Raw genomic sequence first — 22,010 nt, 5'->3', positions numbered from 1 at the left:
ATGACTATAACGACATTCTTGCAATTGGAGAGTATTTTGTGTTCTTTGCATGTTCAACTTTGGCATCAACTTAGAGTAAAGTGGAATGTATAAAAAGAAATTTTCTCTTAATAAAACCATTTTAACAACTGCTTTAATGGGTGAAGAAAAATCAAACATGGATATATATATATATATATTATTACTATCCAAACACAACTACATATATATAGATATACTATAATCTAAAGTGTTGGGCCGTCCGCAGAACGGGCACAGGCCATCTAGTAGAATATGAAAAGTACCAAGTAGGACAAGGATGACTATAACGACATTCTTGCAATTGGAGAGTATTTTTGTGTTCTTTGCATGTTCAACTTTGGCATCAACTTAGAGTAAAGTGGAATGTATAAAAAGAAATTTTCTCTTAATAAAACCATTTTAACAACTGCTTTAATGGGTGAAGAAAAATCAAACATGGTTAGGAATAAGGATCAATCATAATAGAAGGTTGATATTGACAGTTGGAAGACTAAGAAAAGTAATTTACTACAATTAAAGTTTGAATTTAGATGAAAGATAATTTGACTCCCAAAAGAGAAGTCTCCTTTCATCAAGAGCTCTACCAAGGACTCTTGCTATCTTTTCTTTTAACACCATCCATTCTGCCAACAAATTGTGCAGCCATGGAAATGAAAAAGAGCTATTCAATTCTGATACTTCATGCTCTCCATCGGAGGGGACACCATTTCTTGGAATGAATCTCTTTCTTTTGGCCAAATAATTGTCTCTTCAGGTGGGATCTTTGAGCTTGGTTTCTTCAGACCTGGTAACTCTTCCAAATATTACATAGGCATATGGTACAAGAACGCTATTTTATCGCAAACTGTAGTTTGGGTAGCAAATAGGGATAAACCTCTTGATTATGATGCTGCCAATTTGACAATTATTCAAGGCAACCTGGTGCTTCTCGATAGACTTCAAGGCTTAGTTTGGTCAACAGATATTGCGAGGAGTATAACTTCAAATAATTCAGTCATAGCAGTTCTTCATGACGATGGAAATTTGATTTTGAGTGATATGTCAAATTCATCAACACCCTTACAACTTTGGCAAAGTTTTGACTACCCAACGCAGACATTTTTGCCTGGTGCTAAGCTTGGATATGACAAACGTACACAAAGAAAACAGGAACTGATTTCATGGAAGAATATGAACGATCCGGCACCAGGATTGTATTCTGTGGAACTGGACCCAAAGCATGTTCAATTTGTTATAAAATGGAATAGGACTACAGAGTATTGGGCAAGTGGTTCATGGAATGGCCAAAGATTCAGCTTAGTGCCTGAAATGAGGTTAAACTACATATTTAATTTCAGCTACACCGATAATGAGAATGAGTCATATTTTACATATTCCATTCTGGTCGTGCAATTGCGTCAAGATTGATAATGGATGTCTCAGGACAAATTAAGCATCTAACATGGTTGGATACTTCAATTTCTTGGAATCTATTCTGGAATCAACCAAGAGAAAAATGTGATGTTTATGCCAATTGTGGGGTGTTTGGAGTTTGCGATAATGCTAATGCATCCTGCAATTGCTGGAGCGGCTTCAAGCCAAGATCAGATACAGAATGGAATTCAAATGATTATTCAAGTGGTTGTGTAAGAGACCAAAAGGAGCAGTGTAATGAAATTACTAAAGACCATGATAGTTTTTGGATGGATTCAATCATGAGACCACCTGCTCCTCCAGATACTAATATCACTGTTAGGGAAGCCTCACGGTGTAGATCTACTTGTTTTAACAATTGCGCTTGCACTGCTTATACTTATGATGGTTCTGACACCTGTTCAATTTGGACCGGAGATCTGTTCAATCTACAACAACTCAGCAAAAGTGAAACAGAAAGGACTATCTTTGTCAAACGTGGCTCACCTGCAGGTTAGAATAGCATAGTTATTAACCTTAGCACTTAACAACAATGATTCTCCTTTTCCTTTGCCTGTGTTGAGGAGTTAGTTGAGCAAAGTAAAACTTAAGAGTGAACAGAACTGTTAAAATTCTGAGGTCTACTGAATATTTGCATCAAGTCCTTCAAGGTAGATGTTAAATATATCTGATTTGTTTTTGGCTTTCTAATTTCAGCTCAACCTAAAGTTATGATATCGATGAAGCTAAAACCTATACTTTCATCCATAACAGTTTTTATGGCTCTACTCATAGGCAGCTTTACCTACATTTACTATAGAAGAAGAATGGAAAAAAGAGAAGGTAATTCTGATATGAATCCAAGAGAAGGTAATTCTGATATGAATCAAACTCTGGAAGATATTTTTCTTTTCCAAAGGTCATTCTTAATCCAATTGAGGTAATGAGGTCCCTTTTTTCTTATTTTCCCCTTTCTATTCAGATAGCAGAGGAGGTACCCAAGGGGCACAAATATCTCACTGGCACAAGGTTGAAGGAGAAGCAAAAGTATTGATGAATGAAGCAAAAGTATTGATGAATGAAAACAGTGATGAAGTTATTGATGTTCCATACTTTCACTTGGAGACTATTTTGGCAGCTACAGACAACTTCTCAAATGCAAATAAGCTTGGACAAGGAGGATTTGGTCCTGTTTACAAGGTGAATATTTCATTCTTACACCTCTGTGGACTGGTACGGCTGCATTGACTATAGTAATGAGATGAAAAACGTTTGCAGGGTATCTTTCCAAGCAAAAAAGAAATTGCAGTGAAAAGGTTATCCAGCCATTCAGGACGAGGCATAGATGAATTTAAGAATGAAGTAACTCTTATTGCAAGCTTCAACATCGAAATCTAGTGAGGCTATTGGGCTATTGCATCAATGCAACCGAACAAATATTACTTTATGAATATATGCCGAATAAAAGTTTAGATACATTCATATTTGGTAAGTTTAGCATTAATAAGTTATTTATTCTCGAAGTCATATGTTTTTTATAATCATCTAATTTTATTGACATCACCGTAACTTTGTCATGGTAATGATGCTAGATGGAACACTTTGTCAATTATTGGATTGGACGAAACGTTATGACATCATATTGGGCATTGCACGGGGTCTTGCTTATCTTCACCATGATTCACGACTAAGGATTATTCATAGAGATTTGAAAACCAAAGAACATTTTATTAGATGAGGAGATGAATTCGAAAATTTCATATTTTGGCTTGGCGAGGATTGTTGAAGGAAAAGTAACAGAAGCAAATACGAATAAAGTAGTGGGAACCTAGTAAGTATATATTGTTATACCCTATTTTAACCTAAGTCAAAATAGTTTACAACATCCTGGTAATTCCGGGGTTATTTAAAGTTAAGAGTCGCCACCTAATTACTTACGGTGAATTAGGGCACCTAAGGTAATTAAAGTAATTATCTAAAGTTGATTTGTTTTTAAAGTCTATGAAACCAAAAGATCTAGGCAAGGATTCAACTAACCTAGAGGGAAGGTATTAGGCATCCTCTAAGTTCCATTAATAATGGTTAATCCGACCAGACTTAAATCTAATTAGGCTAAGTGTAAATGTAATATTATAGATGTTTAAAATAGTTTGTAAATATTGTTAAAATTATAGAAATATAATGTTATTAAAATAAGATTTATAGAAAATTATAAATAGAATAAAGTGAAGATTTATAAGTAACGTTTAATAAATATTTGACATAATTCAAGTGGCGAGGTATTAATTGGTTTTGCATTTCTAGTAGTATAAACAAAATAGCCGATGAGAGTTTTCTTTATTTTTTATTAACTATTCTTTAAGAATATGCATAATTAATTCAAAACTTAGAGAGTTATTTATAAAATATATTTGATTTTATGTTTGCGTATTAGTGATGTTTCGAAATTTCTAAGATGGTAATAAATAAGACATAACCCCTTTAATTCAAAATATGCCATTCAAAAATCAATTATTTTGAAAATAATATTAAGATACTATAAATAACTATAATATAAAGGAAGAAAATGAAACTTATGACATTAATTGTTAGTTCTTCCTACCCATTTACTAAGCTAAAACCCTTAATGTCACTAAGGTTTATCTAAATTAACACAACAAAAGAATGTTAGTCATACAATAAACATTAAATACACACAAAAAAAGATGGAGGAGTGGATATAATGAAATGGGCTCGGCCATTTCTTGGACATACTGTTTGGGTTTGGGCTTCAAATTTTTCTTTTCCATTCTTCTTTTTTGCCGCGGGGGCGGTATGTAGGAGGAACATGTTTTCGGGGGCTTTGGCCCAACGCCAAAATGCGGGAGGAGACAAGTCCGAGGGACTCGTATACGATAGTCATGCACAAAAATGAGAGAAAAGAGGTTAGCAGGCAGTCAATAAATAAGGTTAAACATATATAATATAAGTTCGAGACAAACCAATAGATCATGTATACATTATGTATATCTAGGTATATCTCGTGTATACATATATATATCAAAACCGAATAGCATATGGTGATAACATATGCATTATCAACCTTATATGTTATTTACCCGTTTAACAAATATATACAATATAAAGATAGACACACCAAAGTATGTATATCATATATATCGAATGTATATTCGTGTTTTAGACAAGGCAAGTATCAAAACCCACTAGGCATAATCAAATTCATTTGAACACCTAATCGTTGCATTCCGCTCTACTTATATGTAGGCAACATATGTAGAATTTAGTTGGAATACAAAATCATCGTAAATATCAAGATGTAACTGCCTTAAGTGTAGATAAGTCAACATTTTTAGCTAAATCACCTTTTAATGCTCGGTTGTCAATAGACTGCATTTTTTTTTTTTTTTATAATGGACAGCACCAATCATACATGAAACTAACACTTCAAACTACCTTAAACATGACCCAACATAAAGGCAAACCACTAAACAGCTAACGTAAGATCATACTAACCTTTGTACTAAACAAGAAACAAAACAACATCAAACGTAATAGTGGAAATAGTAAAACCAGAAGAACCAAAAGGAAGATGAGGATTATAACAGAGGACAAGCCACAATTTTATACATGTTTATTAAGTAATGAAGGTAAATTGTAGCAAAGACTCTTTTTTTAATTTGAGACGATAGACTGAAACAACATCCGACAAATTTGAAAACAATAAAAAAACAAGTAGCATTCAATCTAACCATACAACCATTTATTTCCTTATATGTGAATATTATTAAAAAAAAACATCAAGTACATTTCAACAAGGTCAACATTTTTATATCAACAAAGAGAAACAATAAAATAGCAAATGTTTAGATCAATGAAAGAAAAGTCAACAACCTTGTAATCTCTATTCAATCAAGTAAATGTCATCATGCTAAGCATTAATGGATACGAAATAATTTCAAAAGAATATAAGGGTTCCCTTTTTTACCTCCAACTGACACATTTTCTTTTGTTCAAAGAGATACATCAGGCTTAAAAACTGGGTCTAGACATCATAAAAGATCGGCAACCAACAAACATAATTATTAGTTGAACTAAATTGTAATCGTTTGTCTCAAGCTTAGCCATACCATTAAAACCGGGTAAAAGAATCCTGAGGACTAATCGTGATGTATTCGAAATTTGAGGTTAATTCAAATTGTTCACTTTAAATAAAAGGGGCTAGCTAATGCAAAGTGAAGGACATCAAAGATTACGACCAACAAGTATAGGTACCTAACTAGTTCGCATTTTAAGGCATATTCAAAAAGAGCAAAGCTATCTAACTATCATACGATTAAATTATATGAAATTAAACTTACACCGTGCATTAGTTGTTTTAACCTTTAAATTTAAGGATATTAAGATATATATCCAACACACATTAAGGCTAGACGTAACATGTAAGCATTTATAAGCTACATATAAACCAAACAAGCCGAATTCCTATAGTCAAACTTAACATTAACAAACATCAAACTAGACATCAACACAACGTCGAACAAATGAAATATCAACACAACATATGAACAAATAGGAAAGTACATAAGCTACTAAGGCATGATTTTACGTTAGAGACTCAAATTCATGTTTTTATTTCAAATAGGCGCCGATTCATCCGATTTACGCTCGATACGACGAACTCAAACTTAAAAGTCTTTCGAATCAAAACTACCGACCTTTTTGTTTGAAGAAGAGAAATCCCGTTTGTCTCCAAAATTTCCAATATAAATAAGGGTCGGACCAGATTGAAAGAAAGCTCAAGACTTTTCAATAGAAAATACTCGTTTCTCCCCGATCCGTCCCTTGTTTTCTCGTTGTAAAAAAAAATTTAAATGTCTTAGAGTTTTCAGTGGTCAGGAACTCTTTTTTTTTTTTCCATTTTTTCTCGGGACGAGGTCCCTTTTATAGGTAAAAGGCTCGGTTTTATTTTTTGAATCCCCGATTTTTGGCTCCAAACCAAAGTTGAAATAGCCGTTTGGATTCCAGATTCGAATCTCTAAAGTTGATTCGCTTCAGAAAAATTCAGAAAGGTATTTTGGCTATTTGTGTTGACCAGCTCAATGGAGATGAGAGAGAGAAAGGTGTTACACGAAAATGAACTGGCAAGGTCTGCCATGGTGAAAAAGGGACTGTATTTTGCTAAAATGGGGGAAGACGACGAGAAAGAGAGCAGAGGGAAAGAGAAAGAAGAGAGAAAAGGTCAGGAACTGTGCCTGTTGCATGAAAACGAAGCGTCCAAATTCTGTGATGTTAAAAGAGGGAAATTGTTTTCTTGCTAAAAGGGGGAGAGAGAGAGAGAGAGAGAGAGAGGAGAAAGAGAGAGAGAGAGAGAGAGATGAAAAGAAAATACGGTGAAGGTTTTTGATGGGATTTCGTTTGGATTTAATTAAAGAGGTGTGGATCGGGTAATGATAATGGGGATGGTTGTTTTGGTCGGGTGATGAAGGTAATGGGCTGGTCCGTTTGGGCCATTAATTGGCTGAAAATGTGGGTCTTTCCTCCTCTATTTAATTATTGATTTGGGCTTCTAATTTAACAACTAGTACAATATATGTATTATGTGAAGATAAATAATAATTAGTATGTAGAAGGTAAAGGATTTAATAAAGTAAAATTAATTTAACGAGTACAAATCTTAGAAATGAAACGATGACGAACCATTTAAAATTTGTGATAAAGTAACGAAAGTAATGTTGATAGTAGCATAGTGAAAATGAAAGTAATGATAAAAAATAAAAAATAGTAGCGAAAATAAAATATTTAGGTTTAATTAATTTAAAAGCCCAAGGAAATAAATTTGAATAAAGAAGGGACAAAATTGGGTGTCAACATATATCCTTTTCGACCGGAGACGATGTAAGAGTTTTCGGGCGAAGAAGTTGACGTAGAAGCCGATTTTGTTCCGACCAACAAGTATGACTTGGAAGAACTTGAGAAATACGGTTTAGGAGAAATGATGGAAAATATATGGGATGAAAAGAATTATGGCCGAACCCAATCTCGAATCGCCTACATGTCTCGGGTTTTGTGAGAATCAAGTTGTATGCAGTTCGAAAGAAGCGGGTCGATACTGACGCTACGCTTTTGCCCCAGTGTTGAATTATGGTGAGACTGGGATATAGGAAAGGACACAAGATTGTGAAAGGAGTTGCTTGAGTAGAGTTTAGCGGTGGATATGAAAGAAAGATTAACCTACGTATCACGTGTTTGTGGACATAGGCGGAGTTGAGTTCGAGAGTAGATCCGTGACCTTTGCTTGTGAGTTTGATATTCCTCTTCACAAGTTTGCCCCGCTTCATCGCGTAAGATAAAGTTCCACGTTGCGCTGCGTTTCTGTATGTAGATTGTACTTTCTGTCAAAACTGAAATTCATGTCAAAATTAGTAATAAAGTTAAAAGTGTAAAATTATAAAGAATGTAAAAATGATAATAAATATGAGTGTGAAAGTGAGGATGAAGCCGTGTGGCTTATAATGAGGCAGTGTGGCCAAATGTCGTCTCTGGTTGTCTTCAGGGACTTGAATGAATGCGCGATGTTTATGCTGAATATCTCCTATTGTATTCGAAGACTTTAATGATAATAAGGCCTCACTGTCTTCTCCGGACTCGATGATAAACAATGTCTGCGGAATTTAAAGTAAAATCGTTAAAGTAGGTAAAGTGGATGGTAAAGTAAAGTAGTAAAGTAGAGAGTAAAGTAAAAGTGTAGCCGTTCGGCTTATGCAGATGAGGCCGCGTAGCCATGTGATGTCTCCGGTTGTCTTCGGGGACTTGATGAAGATTTCCGTAAAGTCCAGGGTAAAGTGGTAAAGTGGATGATGTCTCCGGTTGTCTTCGGAGCCTTGATGATAATTCCTGTAAAGTTCAAGGTAAAGTTGTTAAAGTTGGTAAAGTGAATGATAAAGTAGAGAGTAAAGTCATAGTGTAGCCGTCTGGCTTATGCATGTGAGGTCGTGTAGCCGAATGATGCCCCCGGTTGTCTTCGGAGACTTAATGATGATCCCTCCGATTGTCTTCGGAGACTTAATGTTAATTCCTGCAAAGTTCAAGGTAAAGTGGTTAAAGTTGGTAAAGTGAATGATAAAGTAGAGAGTAAAGTTATAGTGTAGCCGTCTGGCTTATGCATGTGAGGCTGTGTAGCCGAATGATGCCCCCGATTGTCTTCGGAGACTTAATGATGATCCCTCCGGTTGTCTTCGGAGACTTAATGATAATCCCCGCAAAGTTCGTGATAAAGTGATTAAAGTAGGTAAAGTGAATGATAAAATGTAGATTCTCGTAAAATTGGTAAAATAAATGATAAAGTAGAGAGGGAGAAGTGATAGTATAGCCGCTTTGGTGATGATGTTGACGGTATCGTGATAAGCCAAACTAGCGATACGTAATCTCGATTTAATTCATCTTCAATCTCGGTAACCTACAAAACAGGTATAATTGTTAATAAAGTCATAAAGTTATTGTAATAAAGAATGAAAGAGAGATAAAGTTGGAAATAAAGCCGTTTGGCTTTTAAGGCGGGGTTTCTCGGCCATGTTTGATGGACTTGACCGTTGGTCTCGCGACCTTTAATTCCTGCACTCAAAGAAAAATTCTTAGTTTGGGAGGGGGAAGTTGATTCGTGTTGACTCGAATCTTGACGTTGTGGGCACTCCATTTGTTGTTTGTTTGGATCTTGTGGTCTCCGTTCAAACCTTGGTAGATGAACAGTAGTGAAACAATTGAAAGGAAGTATTTCATTTGAAAGGTAGGTATGTAAGTATATGTATAAGGAAACGTAACTATATTATATAAGTATATATATGCAAATGGATATATGTAAAGAAATATATATATGTAAATATATGCGTGGAAGTTGTAAAATATCTCTGCCAACCTCGGATTGTGACACAATTGAAAAGTCATTTGTCTATACTATTTCCTGTCTGGTAGTCTTAATCTTGTCGATGTCCAACCATTTTGTCTATATGCTTTCAAAATATGCCCCAGTTTTGGCTCAGAAGGGTGTACTAAACTTATGTTGTGGTGTGACCGAACCTTATATAGGTTGCCTACGTATCCTGCCAAAGGAATCAGGTCAGAACGTAGTTCGCAGGGTACCTAAAATGGTTTGAAATTGTCTAATAAAGGGACCGAACCCGATGTGGATTGCCTACGTATCCCACCAAGGGAATCAGGTCGGCGTAGTTCTGTTATGTAAATGGCTAAAGGTTTGTTGGATTTTATCTAAATGTGACTGACTCGTCTATTGATAGTCTACGAATCCCGCCGAGGGAATCGGGCCATGTATAGTTATTCTTAGATAATAAGGATTTTTGGATTTTCTGTTATAATGCAACCGAACCCTATGTGGGCTGCCTATGTATCCCACCATGGGAATCAGGTCAGCGTAGTTCGTATGGTGTTATTAAGGAAAGGTTGCAAACTGGGCTGTCTAATCGAATGTCGTACTTTGATTTTTCTTCTTAGCTAGCTTTGAGGTTTATGACATCACCTATCGGCTATTTCGTTTTTTTTTTTTTTTCAAATGGAATCTTGTCTTGTCCTCTAATTTCTTTGTTACTCTCTCGGGGTGTATGTTGTCTATTTGTTTATGTCACAATCATAGAGTTGGCAGATTTGATAAATAAAGTAGAAAATAATAATAGATGATTGAGGAAAATCATAAATGCATTCATAGTTTTTGCAATTTAAGCTTCCAAAAGATGAGGCGAAACAACAAAAGTTTTAGGGCACAATTTAAGCCTCAATTTTAAAATTGTGCTATCTCAAAAGTTCACTACATGTTCAAATCTACCAAGACTCCCGGCGAACCAGGGACGGAGTACAAGTCCAATTCTTCAGAGTCTCTCCTGGTTCGGCACCCCGGTGTAGCAATCTTCACTGGTACTTGTTTGGGATTGTCCCCACGGAAGCAACAAAAGTTGATGACATGCCCTATCCATCTTCCAATTGGCGCAATGGCCTCTTTCAAATTCTTAACTTCTTCGATAGTTATCATGTTCACGTTGGCGTTTTCGTGAGTAGGCAAAGGGATTGTTGTTCATATTGGGCCGAGCTCCAGTGAGCTGGATTGCTCCTTCCTTAATCAAGGCTTCAATTTTGTTTTTGAGCCCATAGCAATCTTCAGTGTCGTGCCCCACAACTCCAGAATGGTATGCACAGCGCTTGGAACCATCAAACCATTTTGGAATAGGATCGGGAATCTTCCCTCCAATAGGTTGTACCACGCCCGCCGCTTTCGCCTTTCAAATAATTGAGCCAAAGGTTCAGCGAACCGAGTGTAATTTCGGGTATTTTTGACGTCCGGGTTTGGACGGGCTTTATGTGTGGTATGTGGTCGATTTTGGTAAGTGGGAGCTTGAACAAAGTTGGTATGGACGTGGGTTTTGATAGTGAGGTGCTCGGGGTTGGTAGTAATTTGCTTGGGTATTGTAGACAGGGTAAGGAGTTAGTGGAGCTTGGTAGAGTTCAGTGTAGTGGTAAGGGTAGAAGGGTTGTTGTGGATAGTTATAGTATGTAATGGCTCGGTTTGGCGGGTTTAGAGGAGTGGTTGTAAGTGGTGGATTAGTGTTGGTGGGTAAAGGAATGTAAGGCGTATGACCTAGTGATTGATTTGGTGAGTTGACATGTGGTGGATTTGCAAGGGTGATTGAAGGAAAGTTGTTGTTGGTAGATGCGTTATTTTGAGGAGGAAAATATTCCGAAACTGGAAAATGATGCGGGTTTGGTGTGACGTTCATAGGTTCAGGAGGTGGACTTTGGAGTGTAACGGGTAAGTTGGTCATGTTTCTAACTCGATTTAGTTCTCCGCGTAGATCCGCGATCTCTTGAGTCAGGCGGGCGATATGTTCATCACGTTCGGAAGTCCCAGGAGAATCACTAGAGACCACGATGTTTTCCGAACCAGTTGGAATAGATGCGGCCGGATCAGACATAATAATTTCCTTTCCTTGAACCATCCAGCTACGTTGAGGTAACGAAGACGTCTTTGACCTTGTGAGATAAGGATGGTCGGCCATCTCGAGTGTCAACACGAATCAACTCTCTTTTTGGGAATAATAAAAAATAAAAAGAAACACAATAGTGCAAATGATGTCAGTTTAAGTAAAGTCATGATCACGTAAAGTCAAGTAGGTCATGTGGCAAATAGTTCATTAAAGTCAAACAAGTTGTCAAACAAATGTACATGGGTATATCAGACAATAACACGTCCTAATATGCAGGTGACCTCTTTGTGCCAGAGGTAGGTCTAACGTTTGTTTGAAGGGTAAAGTGTGCCATAATATGTCATCCCATTGTTTTTGATTAATTAAACCAATTCTATTTCCCAAAATAAAGTACAAAAGTAATTTAATATTATTACATATCAAACAAGTGATAAACACAAATTATATAAAGTAAACACAATTTCCTATGTCTAATTTCTAGCTCCAGTTTGTGGTGTCACTGGTCTTCGGCATTTGTTGTACTCCAATGCAGATCCATACCTGTCATAGAAATGTTAGTCAATCTCTCCCTCCTAAAGTTTAATTAATTAAAGCAAATAGTCAATATTTAGGCACAATTACCCTTCAAACATGCACATAAAGTATGATTTAGTGTCACTTGGGGTCGTGAACCCACTTGGACGTTTGGGTAAAGTCATCTAATGGGTTTAATACACCAAGGGTATTAAACCTCCTAGGTTATGAAATGTATGCTCCTATAACGGGTGTTGGTTTAGCTCTATCTTAGGCTGACTAAGAGTTGGCTTCCTATGACACAAGGTTCTCCCAAGTGGACAACTCGGGAGTGGAAAGTCCGTGGCTGTCAACTGCACCGCCGATCGACTAAATCCACAAGATCAATCCGACTAAAAGGTGTTTTAGTAGTGCACGGCCGCGAACCGCGAAACCGCTTTAAGTGTGTGAATTTGTGTGAATTTTCCAGAGGTGGAGGAAAGTGATACGGGATGACAGTTATCAAAACAGTAACATTTAAACAGTTTATATCAAACAAGCAATTAATAGCACGTAAAAAACAGTCAATAACAATAAAATTAAAGTAAGCACACAAAGCCTAATTAAAACTAAGCCTGTTATGGTTAGAACCTAAGTAGATCCCCAGCAGAGTCGCCAAGTCAAGCATACCCTATTTTAACCTAAGTCAAAATAGTTTACAACATCCGGGTAATTCCGGGGTTATTTAAAGTTAAGAGTCGCCACCTAATTATTTATGGTGAATTAGGGCACCTAAAGTTAATTAAAGTGATTACCTAAAGTTGATTTTATTTTAAAGTCTACGAAACCAAAAGATCTGAGTAAGGGTTCAACTAACCTAGAGGGAAGGTATTAGACATCCTCTAAGATCCATTAACAATGGTTAACCGACCGGACTTAAATTTAATTAGGCTAAGTGTTAATGTAACATTCTAAATGTTTAGGGAAATAATTGTTAAATATTGAAAAAAATCATATTCAGATATAAATTCTACACGGCCTGAAAGTAGATATGAAATATATTCACCCATCGTAAAGTAATTGTTAATCATTATTTTTTGAATTTAAAATATTAATATACATTTGAAATTTACAATTAAAAATCTAAATCCTATTTGAGTAGTAGCAAGATGCATTATACAATAGTTTACGACGAAAGAAATAACAGTAACAATTAACTTCTTTTTAAAGAAAAAAAAAATTATTACATAGGGGTAGGAGAAGGGGAAAATGGGGGGAGGGGATTACAATGTGGGGATTCGAACCTTCAACAACAAGATGAAAGTTCAGGTAGCAACCAATTGAACTGCTAGATCCCTACATAACAGTAACAAGTAAGTTGAATGTTTCAACTCGTAAGTTGTAGTTGAGAGAGCAGACTTTTATTAAAAAACATAGTATTCTACACGTAGTGCCATAAGGGCAATTTGAAGCGGTAGAAATGGACACAGATTGCCTAAATGCATTAAAGCTTATCAATGAGGAGGACGTGACGTCTGCTTAAACCTATTATTGAAGATTGTTGATATTTGTTGAAGGCCAACAAGGCTACGATTACACATAATTGGAGGGAGGCAAAGCACTGTGCCGATATTCTAGCAAATGAATAACACAATATAATCATGAAGAGGCTTTGATACTTTGAAATCATGCACTTAAAGACATGGATTCCTTCTCTTAACTAAACTTAAGTCGTATTTCTTACGAATGATTTTAAGATCTTTATTTAGTTTGTTTTTCACTGTATCAAAAAAATAAGGGCAATTTGAAATATTATATAAATTTTATCAATGGTCACTTCTATTACAAAAATATCAAAATGAGGGAAGTAAGTATAATATGTCAAATCACAAGAAATATTACAAAAATAAATTTGAATAAACCTAAGTTATTTTTTTCAACAAAAAAAATATATATATATTAATAATTGGAAAAGTGTCTGGTCATCAACCCCCTCCACCCTAAAAATAAAAAACATTGTATAGTTCAAACAGAATAGATATGACTAAGTTATACAACATATGTTATGGTGGTAGTTAACACATAATTAGTAAATATATAGTTTTGAAGTGCACAAACTAACTGAAACACCACCATCACTGCAAAAGATCATTTAAAAAAAAAACAAAAACAAAAAAAAAAAGATATGGCATCATAGATACCAAAATGAAAAAAAAAAAAAAAAAAAAAAAACACGTCATAAGAAGTACTAGACTTCTTTCTGCAACTAGTCTTGAAGTGAATGAATTGAGAAGTAAGAAAATGAGATGACTCTTTCTTACTATGTCGATTTGGACATTGTTCCAGCTGAGTTGTCTTTTTCCTTCTTCAATTGATCAACTTTGAATCGGAGCCAATTGATGATTTCAAAGATTAAGAAGATGAAAGTAAGAAAGGCAACAACTGTGATGTAGGCAGGTCTCCATATTTCTTCTTCTTGCATTATTTTGATCCCTTTGAATATGTTGACACAAATCACTACCAGTAATGCATAGCCAAGAGAAAGATGGTATATACTCCAGTATGTGTGAAGGTCATCGTTTTTGTGGGGCTTTAATCTCAATGCCAGCGTCTGTATATATTATTGTTAATCAAATGATTAGTGTACATTATATTTGTCAGTATTGACATTATTGAAAAATATAATTAAGTAAATAAAAGTGTGTCCTCTCAAATATCTTATAGTTTTTAGATGAGATTGTCACACACTTCAACATGATATCTGATATCAGAGGAGACAGAGGTCCTGAAATCTATTCCCACCGCCACTCATTATCATTATTAAAAAAAAAAATCATGTGCCTGACCGATGAAAAAAGTCAAGCCCACACGTGAGGGGATATTGAAAATATAATTAAGTAAATAAAAGTATATATATTCTCTCTAACAACTTAAGTTTTGAGATGAGATGGCCATACACTTCAACAATGATTAAGGTAAAATCAATAAAATTAACTAGGAGGAACGTAGAATGCATATTTCTAATAACATCTCTTTTTAATCTTATATTTTTTTTGAAAGAAATTGATAACGTAAAAGCATTTTTGTTTACACGATCAATATTCATAATAATGATTTTAATTGAGGGAAAAGAAAAAGATCATGAAATTCTCCCGTCGCTCCCACTTCAAATCCACGGTAGTCTTGTTGATTAGTAAATCAAATTTTGCCACCAATTATACAAGTTAATCATTTCAAAGGGCATGTAGAAATAGTAAGTATAAAGAATAGCAGTCGGGGCTCTTGAAGAGAGAGCTTTATTTATCTACACCGGTATTTATGCAAAATATATTAATTTATCATAATTAAGTGATGGATTCATGAGATGATAGTACATATTAATACATCAACATTCCCTCAACTTTATTAGTATGTTTTATTTAGATATTTGAGCTAAGGTATGTCCTAATTGAGTACCTAAACACATGATAAAGTGTTCCAATATGACACTTCCCGCTCAAATTTTTGAAAAGCTTATGCGCGTGTTTTCAAGCGCTAGCTCCATTATATGGATAAGTTAGCCACTTAAAATATGTTACATCTTTTAACTATACACATCAGCCTCAATAAGCCGTAAAACCTCAGATATGTTCCAATTGAGATTGATAATTAAAGAAAATGACATATTTTATGTGGTTAGTACTTACCACGTAATGGGTGCTTGAGAACATTCGCTGAAACTCTCTAAAATTCGAGTTTGAAGTGTCTAATAAAAACATTTTATCTTGTATTCAGGTGCTTAATTATAACAAGTCGTTATTCGAGTGATTAAATGAAATATAGTGAGAAGTCTAAGGGAATGCCGATGTTTTCCGCATATTAATTAACTACGATTAACGATAACGAGCATATGAAATATACATATATGCATTTTTTTTTTTAAATAATTTTGGGCACAATAAAAGGATATAGAAAATAAAAAGAAAATTAAGAATTGGTATAGAGAGAGAGAGAGAGAGAGAGTGTTTTACTTGTAGGGTGGCAAAGGTGAAGATGGAGATACCAAAAGCTCCATGTTTGGGAAAAGAGTAATATTTGGATGAAGTTCCAAGCCAGAGTCCAAGTGCCCAACCAGTTGCACCAATAATATATCCACATGTTTGGCATGCCTTGTGAGCTTGTTTCCATTGATCATGTTCATTCCAATGTATTGGTCCCTTTTTGAAATACCTAGCTATTATCACCCCAATAGGCAATATTACACCCCAACCAATAATGTTAAGTACTCCATGAGCCTGCAAATACAAAAATAATTAAGCAATACTTTTTTAATATGCAAGAGTGACCTACTACAAAATTTTAATTTTAGATATCTATGCGTTAATGCTTAAAAACACATGGAAATTATGATTTGTATACGAGAAATATACACAGGTAACAATTAATAATATTCCGTAATCCCAAATTAGGTCAGCTGTATTCAATTATATGAGTAGATGAAAGAAAAAAAAAACATGGTGAAATCAAATCTTAATTTTAAGCTACTTTTCTCAAAAGGGTTCAAAGCCTTCTAAGTATAATAACAACGTCAATTTTAAGCTAACAAATTAACGTTGTTCAGAAGTATTTATGGGGTCTTTAGCAAAGTACGTTCTAAAAGTTAGAATTTCTTTATTTTAGCTTCTAATATAAGCAAATTTGGAGGAAGCACTCATTACAATTTATGAGTAAGCTCATTCCATCTACTCCAATAGTTAGAAGGTTGCATGGATGCAATGAAAGGAAATACGAGTTTAACCTCTATATGCTGGCAGTATAAAATTAATAAATTATACTAGCAGGTCACCTATAATATTACTCTCTGTGTCTCAATTTATGTAGCATTATTCCAATTTCAAGAAGGTTGCATGGATGCAATGAAAGGAAATACGAGTTTAACCTCTATATGCTGGCAGTATAAAATTAATAAATTATACTAGCAGGTCACCTATAATATTACTTTCTGTGTCTCAATTTATGTAGCATTATTCCAATTTCAAGAGTCAAATTATTAAATTTGACTGTGAATTCGGACATGAATTCTTTAAAATATTTGAAATAAAATTTACATACTTGAAAACTATGTAAAAAGTTCTATAAGTAATAATATATAATTGATATAGTAATAATATATAATTGACAATTCAAAATATTTATAAGGTGGATGAACAAAATTGCGGTCAAATAGGAACCTGTTTGACTCTTGAAATTCGAAAGGTGTCACGTAAATTAATACGGAAGGAGTACCAGATAACTACATAACCGTGCATAATAAATGGGATCAATCACATGAAAAATAAGGTGTAACCTCTACATACCGTAAAATTATGTACAATCGGTGTATATAAAATAAATCCGGAAAATTTAATATAGTCATAACCATGCAAGAGGGAAAAAATAGAGTAATACAACAACAACATGCCCAGTGTGATCCCACAAGTGGGGTTTGGGGAAGGTAGGATGTACACAGACCTTACTCTGCTTTTTGTGGGGTAGAGAGGCTGTTTCCGATCGATCCTCGGCTCAAAGAAAGGAAAAGAGAAGAAAAGAAGAGAAAGGAAAGTGAAAGGAACAGAAAAGTAATTCGAAGCAGATACAAAAGTATAGCAGCAAAATAGCCAGATACAACGCAAATGTTCAACAGATGATAATATAATGCACGTCAAAGAGTAAGAAACTACACGAGTACTAAATAATATATTGCTTACAACTCTTGCTTGATGACGTCTACCAGCTCTAATAGTTATAGCTGTGCCAGTATGCAAATCAAAGGTCTCTTTTCCATCATAGTTACGGAGAAGTTTATCATGAATCTTGGGTTCCATTCCTATTGCAACTTTTCCAACTTGCCAAACATGATTAATTCTTGAATCATTAACTGTTTGAGGAAGATGTATAGTGGCTTCTATAATGTGATACTGAAGATGTTCCAAAGAAGTAAACTTCAAATTCCTTACATTCAAATCAATAAGAGAAGGTAAGAGCTTGCACCCTATCTTTATATATTGTGTGACATTGTACGTGTCACCAAGAAATGAACCATTTGTTTGTTTGATACCAATAAGTGCTTGGGTCCCCACCATTCTTGGTTCTGGTCCAAAGTTCAAACCCCAAGCTAGCCACCCTGTTTCACTTTCTAATCTAGCTCCCACCATTACCTGTTGGAGCAGAGGCGAATTTAGATTTTACAACCAGTGGATTAGTAGCATTTTAAACTTTATTGAGGGGTTTAAAAGGAATAAAAGAACATCACACTTGGGATTTTGAACATGCAACTGACCTAACTCGTGAACCATTTTTACCATTGTACTACCAACTTCTGCATGTCAAAAGGATTCAACAAATTTACGTATACACAAGAACAAAAACCCCTATTTGCGGTGTAACTTTCCAGAAGTAAGGTCTTAACAAGAAAATTCCTATCACTAATAAATAAATAAAATATTCCCTGTGTCCCAGTTTGTTTGACACTTTTCGCTTTTCGAGAGTCAAATTTCTTAATTTTGGCCGTGTGTTTGAAAATAGAATCTTTTAATCTTTTGAAATAAAATTTAAATATTTGAAAACTACGTAAAAAGTACCATAAGTCACCATAATTAATAACATAAAATATTTAAAAGACATATGAAAAATATACAGTCAAAGAACAACTCATTTGATTCTCGAAAAGCGAAAAGTGTCAAACAAATTGGGACAGAGGAAGTAATAAAAACTAGTTTCCAAAAAAAAAAAAAAAAAAAAAAAAAAAAAAAAAAAAACTAGAATGAAATAGGAAAATATAGAATTTAAGAGGGTCATAAGTATCAAAATTAAAATAAAGACAACTGCGCCAGGCTTGATATTTTGGTATTATCACCACAATAAAAAGCTTTGGGATTTTCCAAAGAAGATGAGATAAAACCTAATTAATAAAGGATTTCTAAATTTGGAACTCATTGGAAAGGGAAGTGCAAGAGAAATCATACAAAAATGATTGAATCTTCGAACGCCCCAAGAAAGATATGAGGTGCTCGATAGGAAATGTTCAAAATAGTTGAATAAGAGGAACACTACAAGTTGATCGAATGAATCTAACCTATATACAAAAAGACAAGCATACAATTTTTATGCATGCATCTATGGATCGAGCCAAAAGAAACAAGTTCAGTTGAACTCATAGAACCAGCTCTAGATCCGCCTCTAACCTGGAGAGTCTGAGTTGTGTTCTCGAAATTCCATCCAAACTCAACGCCACTGCTATGTTCGTATCTCTTGCATAATGTTAGATTTCTGCTCTGGGCTACAGACAAAAAGTCCTCAGTGCAGCGATGGGCATGAATTGTAAATGAAAATAAAGACAAAAGGAAGATTGAGTTTGAGACCAAAAATATTAAACAAGATAGAGACATCCTCAATTTCTTTTTTTCTTAACTTTTATTGGCTTTTAGTTTTTCTTGTTTCTACCTCAAGGTAAGGTATATATAAGAACTAAGTTAAAAGGGGAAAGAAGGAAATTTACTTGAACATATGCATCCATGAGTTTTCCATGGAGTGAGAAAATTGGAGTTTAAATGAAGTAATGTATATGTTCTGTTTCTTGCATCATTTTTTCACTTTTTTGGATAAGGTCTGAGATTTTTTTCTCAATTGGAACAAAGTATGAGAGGGTATTAACAAGGGTTGTGCTGGAGTGGTAATCTTTTATTCTTAATCAGAAGTCTCAGGTTCGAGCCTTGGTGATATAGAGTCGCCTTTGTTTGAGAGCATTTTACCCCTAAAATGAGACTTTTCAATGTGAATTCATAGTTAATTGAGCCCCAATACGAATACCAAACACTGAATGAGAAACTTATTATTAAAAAAAAAAAAAAAAAAAAAAAAGTAGAAGAAGGTGGAAAAATGGTAAAGCAGTGTTTCAATTACTATTACAAAGTTTTTCACTTTATTTACCAAAGTGAGATGCGGCGTCACCCTTTACTTTGTATTCCCCCTAGGATACTTATATAGGCTTATAAAGAACCAAATGTAGCAATGTGTTTCACGTATTTAGTGTATAGGAAGGAATTACACTCCAAGGACAAACTTAACTACGTGTGTGTTTTTACATAATACAGTCAAATTCTTCTCTACAATTGTCGTTCTTCTGCCTATAAAATTAGTCACATTCATTATAACGGTACACTGTTTGTTAAATTACTTCTCTATAACAGTCATACTCAAATAATGTGTAATAATATATATTTTGTAAGAAATATATTATGTAAAAGATAAAATATTAAAATATTTATGATAACCATCATTAATTAATGTCATGCACATAGCAAATGACAACAGGTTCAACTCAAGACAAGCATGGAATGCCATTCTCCATTGTTGGAGAAATACCTACCTACAGATGACAACCCCAATGTTAATAGTGAAAATTTAGAACTTGTTGAGGATTTTGGTAGTGTGTCATCACTTATAGCCCAAATAACATATCTTATAACACCAATCAAGCAATGGATGCTACCACTAACATGCCGTTTGATGCAAAACTTCCACTCCTTGAAATTTACACTGATGAAGAGATTATTGCACAAGTGATTGGAGTGAAAGAAAAAGAGACATCAGATACATAAGGTGACGCGAAAGTGTTGCTGAAGAGTCTGGGGTGAGATAGAAGAGTCAATTGTTAAGCTCTTAAACAAACTTTGAGGGAAAGCTATTAAATTCCTTTTTGCTGAAAGTATATATGGAAAAAATTCTTCATGAATTCAAGCGTTATATTATCACTAAGAGAATGGAATTTACGAAATAACCTACAATTGTAGAATTCTTACATCAAACTTGAAATATTTAAATTCTCAATTAATTTTAAATTCATATGTTCCTTAAATTTTAATCTTTTAACGGTATGGTACAACTAGTTATGGATTTATTAGTAATTTATTAGTTTTTCAATTTTTAGTTAATGAGATATGAAAATCAATTGATATTTTAAAATCAACAAGTATATTGTTTTTGTTTATAACATAAAAAGTATAGAAAAATAATTGTTTCCATACTTTTGTTTATAACATGCAATTTAGATCTAAACATTAAATGTCAATATACATATATAACGACACCTCAATATAACAGTCATGAAATTTTCAAGCAAACACTCCCACTGTAGAGAGATTTGACTATAATTGGTTCATGCTAGGTGAAATGGTAAAGTCATGGGCGGATCCACCCTTTAGGGTGGGGGTGGCATGGCACCCCCTAAATTGATAAAAAAAAATTATATACCTATGTTGCAATTTGCTTAAACTAGATTAAATATTCGATCCTGCCACCCCCAGTAGCAAATTAGACAAAGGTGTCATGGCTGGTAGATACAAGTTTGAATCTATCTTGAACATTTTTTGACTCTCGTTTTTCTTTTACGCTTTTTAGTTCCTTTGTACCAGGCATTTCCCTTTTCGGCTCTCTCAATTTTCTATTTATCTTTTTATTATTTATATTTTCTTTCCTCTATTCTATTATTTTATCTGTGATCTCTAGCGAGAACACACAAATTAGAAACTTCAAAATCCCTTAAATTAAGCATTTCTCTTAATCTCAAATCTCTGATCCTCAATAAGAATTTGGGATTGAGATCAAAATTCAACTTTTTTATAATTTCTTTTGTTGGTTACTCCCTACGTCCATGTTTACTTGTCTATATTTGACTTGGGACACTCTTAATAATCAATAAATAAAATGAGAAATGAATTGGAGTACTTAATAATAAGGGTAAAATAGGTATAAAATGGTAAATTATGTCTTGGGTTTTCAAACTATACAACTTACAAGTAAAAGTGGACATCTATTTTAGTATAGTGGATAAATAAAAATGGACGGAGGGAGTGTATTATAAAAATTCGTGCTTTTCTATAATTATTAAATTCAATTTAAATCAATTCACTACTTAAATTGTGTTGAAAATTTCGTAAGCATTGCTTAGAAACAATATGAAATTTATGATTTATTTTTTAAAACTTATAGTTTATCTAATTCTACATTTACTTATAGGATGTATTTTACCTATTGAAGAGTTTTTCTATAATTTTTCTTATTTTAATTGGTGTAATTTCGTTATTGAAGATGTTATTTTAC

General features: G+C 34.2%; 3 protein-coding genes across 4 annotated transcripts; 2 read left to right on the top strand and 1 right to left on the bottom strand.

The window, feature by feature from the left end:
- The first annotated feature begins 1,430 nt into the window (after positions 1-1,430).
- Positions 1,431-2,467, top strand: LOC132044924 (G-type lectin S-receptor-like serine/threonine-protein kinase At2g19130). Its single transcript, XM_059435461.1, has 3 exons — positions 1,431-1,926; positions 2,131-2,283; positions 2,400-2,467. The coding sequence occupies exons 1-3, from the start codon at positions 1,431-1,433 to the stop codon at positions 2,465-2,467; spliced, it is 717 nt and encodes a 238-aa protein (XP_059291444.1).
- An 11-nt stretch (positions 2,468-2,478) lies between these two features.
- Positions 2,479-3,250, top strand: LOC132044920 (G-type lectin S-receptor-like serine/threonine-protein kinase At4g03230). 2 transcript variants are annotated; one of them, XR_009412306.1, is made up of 3 exons: positions 2,479-2,613; positions 2,692-2,901; positions 3,006-3,250. XR_009412306.1 is itself a non-coding variant. In XM_059435458.1 (3 exons), the coding sequence occupies exons 1-3, from the start codon at positions 2,488-2,490 to the stop codon at positions 3,102-3,104; spliced, it is 309 nt and encodes a 102-aa protein (XP_059291441.1). In that variant the 5' UTR covers positions 2,479-2,487; the 3' UTR covers positions 3,105-3,250. The 2 variants fall into 2 exon arrangements, 1 of the variants encoding a protein (XP_059291441.1); XM_059435458.1 differs by having other exon boundaries at positions 2,692-2,775.
- A 10,131-nt stretch (positions 3,251-13,381) lies between these two features.
- On the bottom strand, positions 13,382-19,567 carry LOC132044918 (cytochrome b561 and DOMON domain-containing protein At3g25290-like). The gene is made up of 4 exons (XM_059435454.1): positions 19,094-19,567; positions 17,618-18,067; positions 15,902-16,165; positions 13,382-14,502 (listed from the first exon to the last, which is right to left on the bottom strand). Exons 1-4 carry the CDS (start codon positions 19,295-19,297, stop codon positions 14,212-14,214), a joined length of 1,209 nt encoding a protein of 402 aa, XP_059291437.1. The 5' UTR covers positions 19,298-19,567; the 3' UTR covers positions 13,382-14,211.
- Positions 19,568-22,010: the final 2,443 nt, after the last annotated feature.

The sequence above is a fragment of the Lycium ferocissimum genome, unplaced genomic scaffold (genome assembly GCF_029784015.1).
Source record: "Lycium ferocissimum isolate CSIRO_LF1 unplaced genomic scaffold, AGI_CSIRO_Lferr_CH_V1 ctg546, whole genome shotgun sequence".
Classification (NCBI taxonomy): domain Eukaryota; kingdom Viridiplantae; phylum Streptophyta; class Magnoliopsida; order Solanales; family Solanaceae; genus Lycium; species Lycium ferocissimum.
This window is presented reverse-complemented; position numbering and strand designations above follow the sequence as displayed.

Bases quoted from the DNA above. Each gene is read 5' to 3' on its own strand.
- LOC132044924 (XM_059435461.1), top strand. From the start codon at position 1,431: ATGGATGTCTCAGGACAAATTAAGCATCTAACATGGTTGGATACTTCA. The intron at 1,927-2,130 runs GTTAGAATAGCA...TTCTAATTTCAG, and splicing joins CAAACGTGGCTCACCTGCAG to CTCAACCTAAAGTTATGATA. The intron at 2,284-2,399 runs GTAATTCTGATA...CTATTCAGATAG, and splicing joins TGATATGAATCCAAGAGAAG to CAGAGGAGGTACCCAAGGGG.
- LOC132044920 (XM_059435458.1), top strand. From the start codon at position 2,488: ATGAATGAAAACAGTGATGAAGTTATTGATGTTCCATACTTTCACTTG. The intron at 2,614-2,691 runs GTGAATATTTCA...AAACGTTTGCAG, and splicing joins GATTTGGTCCTGTTTACAAG to GGTATCTTTCCAAGCAAAAA. The intron at 2,776-3,005 runs GTAACTCTTATT...TAATGATGCTAG, and splicing joins TAGATGAATTTAAGAATGAA to ATGGAACACTTTGTCAATTA.
- LOC132044918 (XM_059435454.1), bottom strand. From the start codon at position 19,297: ATGTCTCTATCTTGTTTAATATTTTTGGTCTCAAACTCAATCTTCCTT. The intron at 16,166-17,617 runs GTAAGCAATATA...TTGTATTTGCAG, and splicing joins GACGTCATCAAGCAAGAGTT to GCTCATGGAGTACTTAACAT. The intron at 14,503-15,901 runs GTAAAACACTCT...TAATATATACAG, and splicing joins TCACCTTTGCCACCCTACAA to ACGCTGGCATTGAGATTAAA.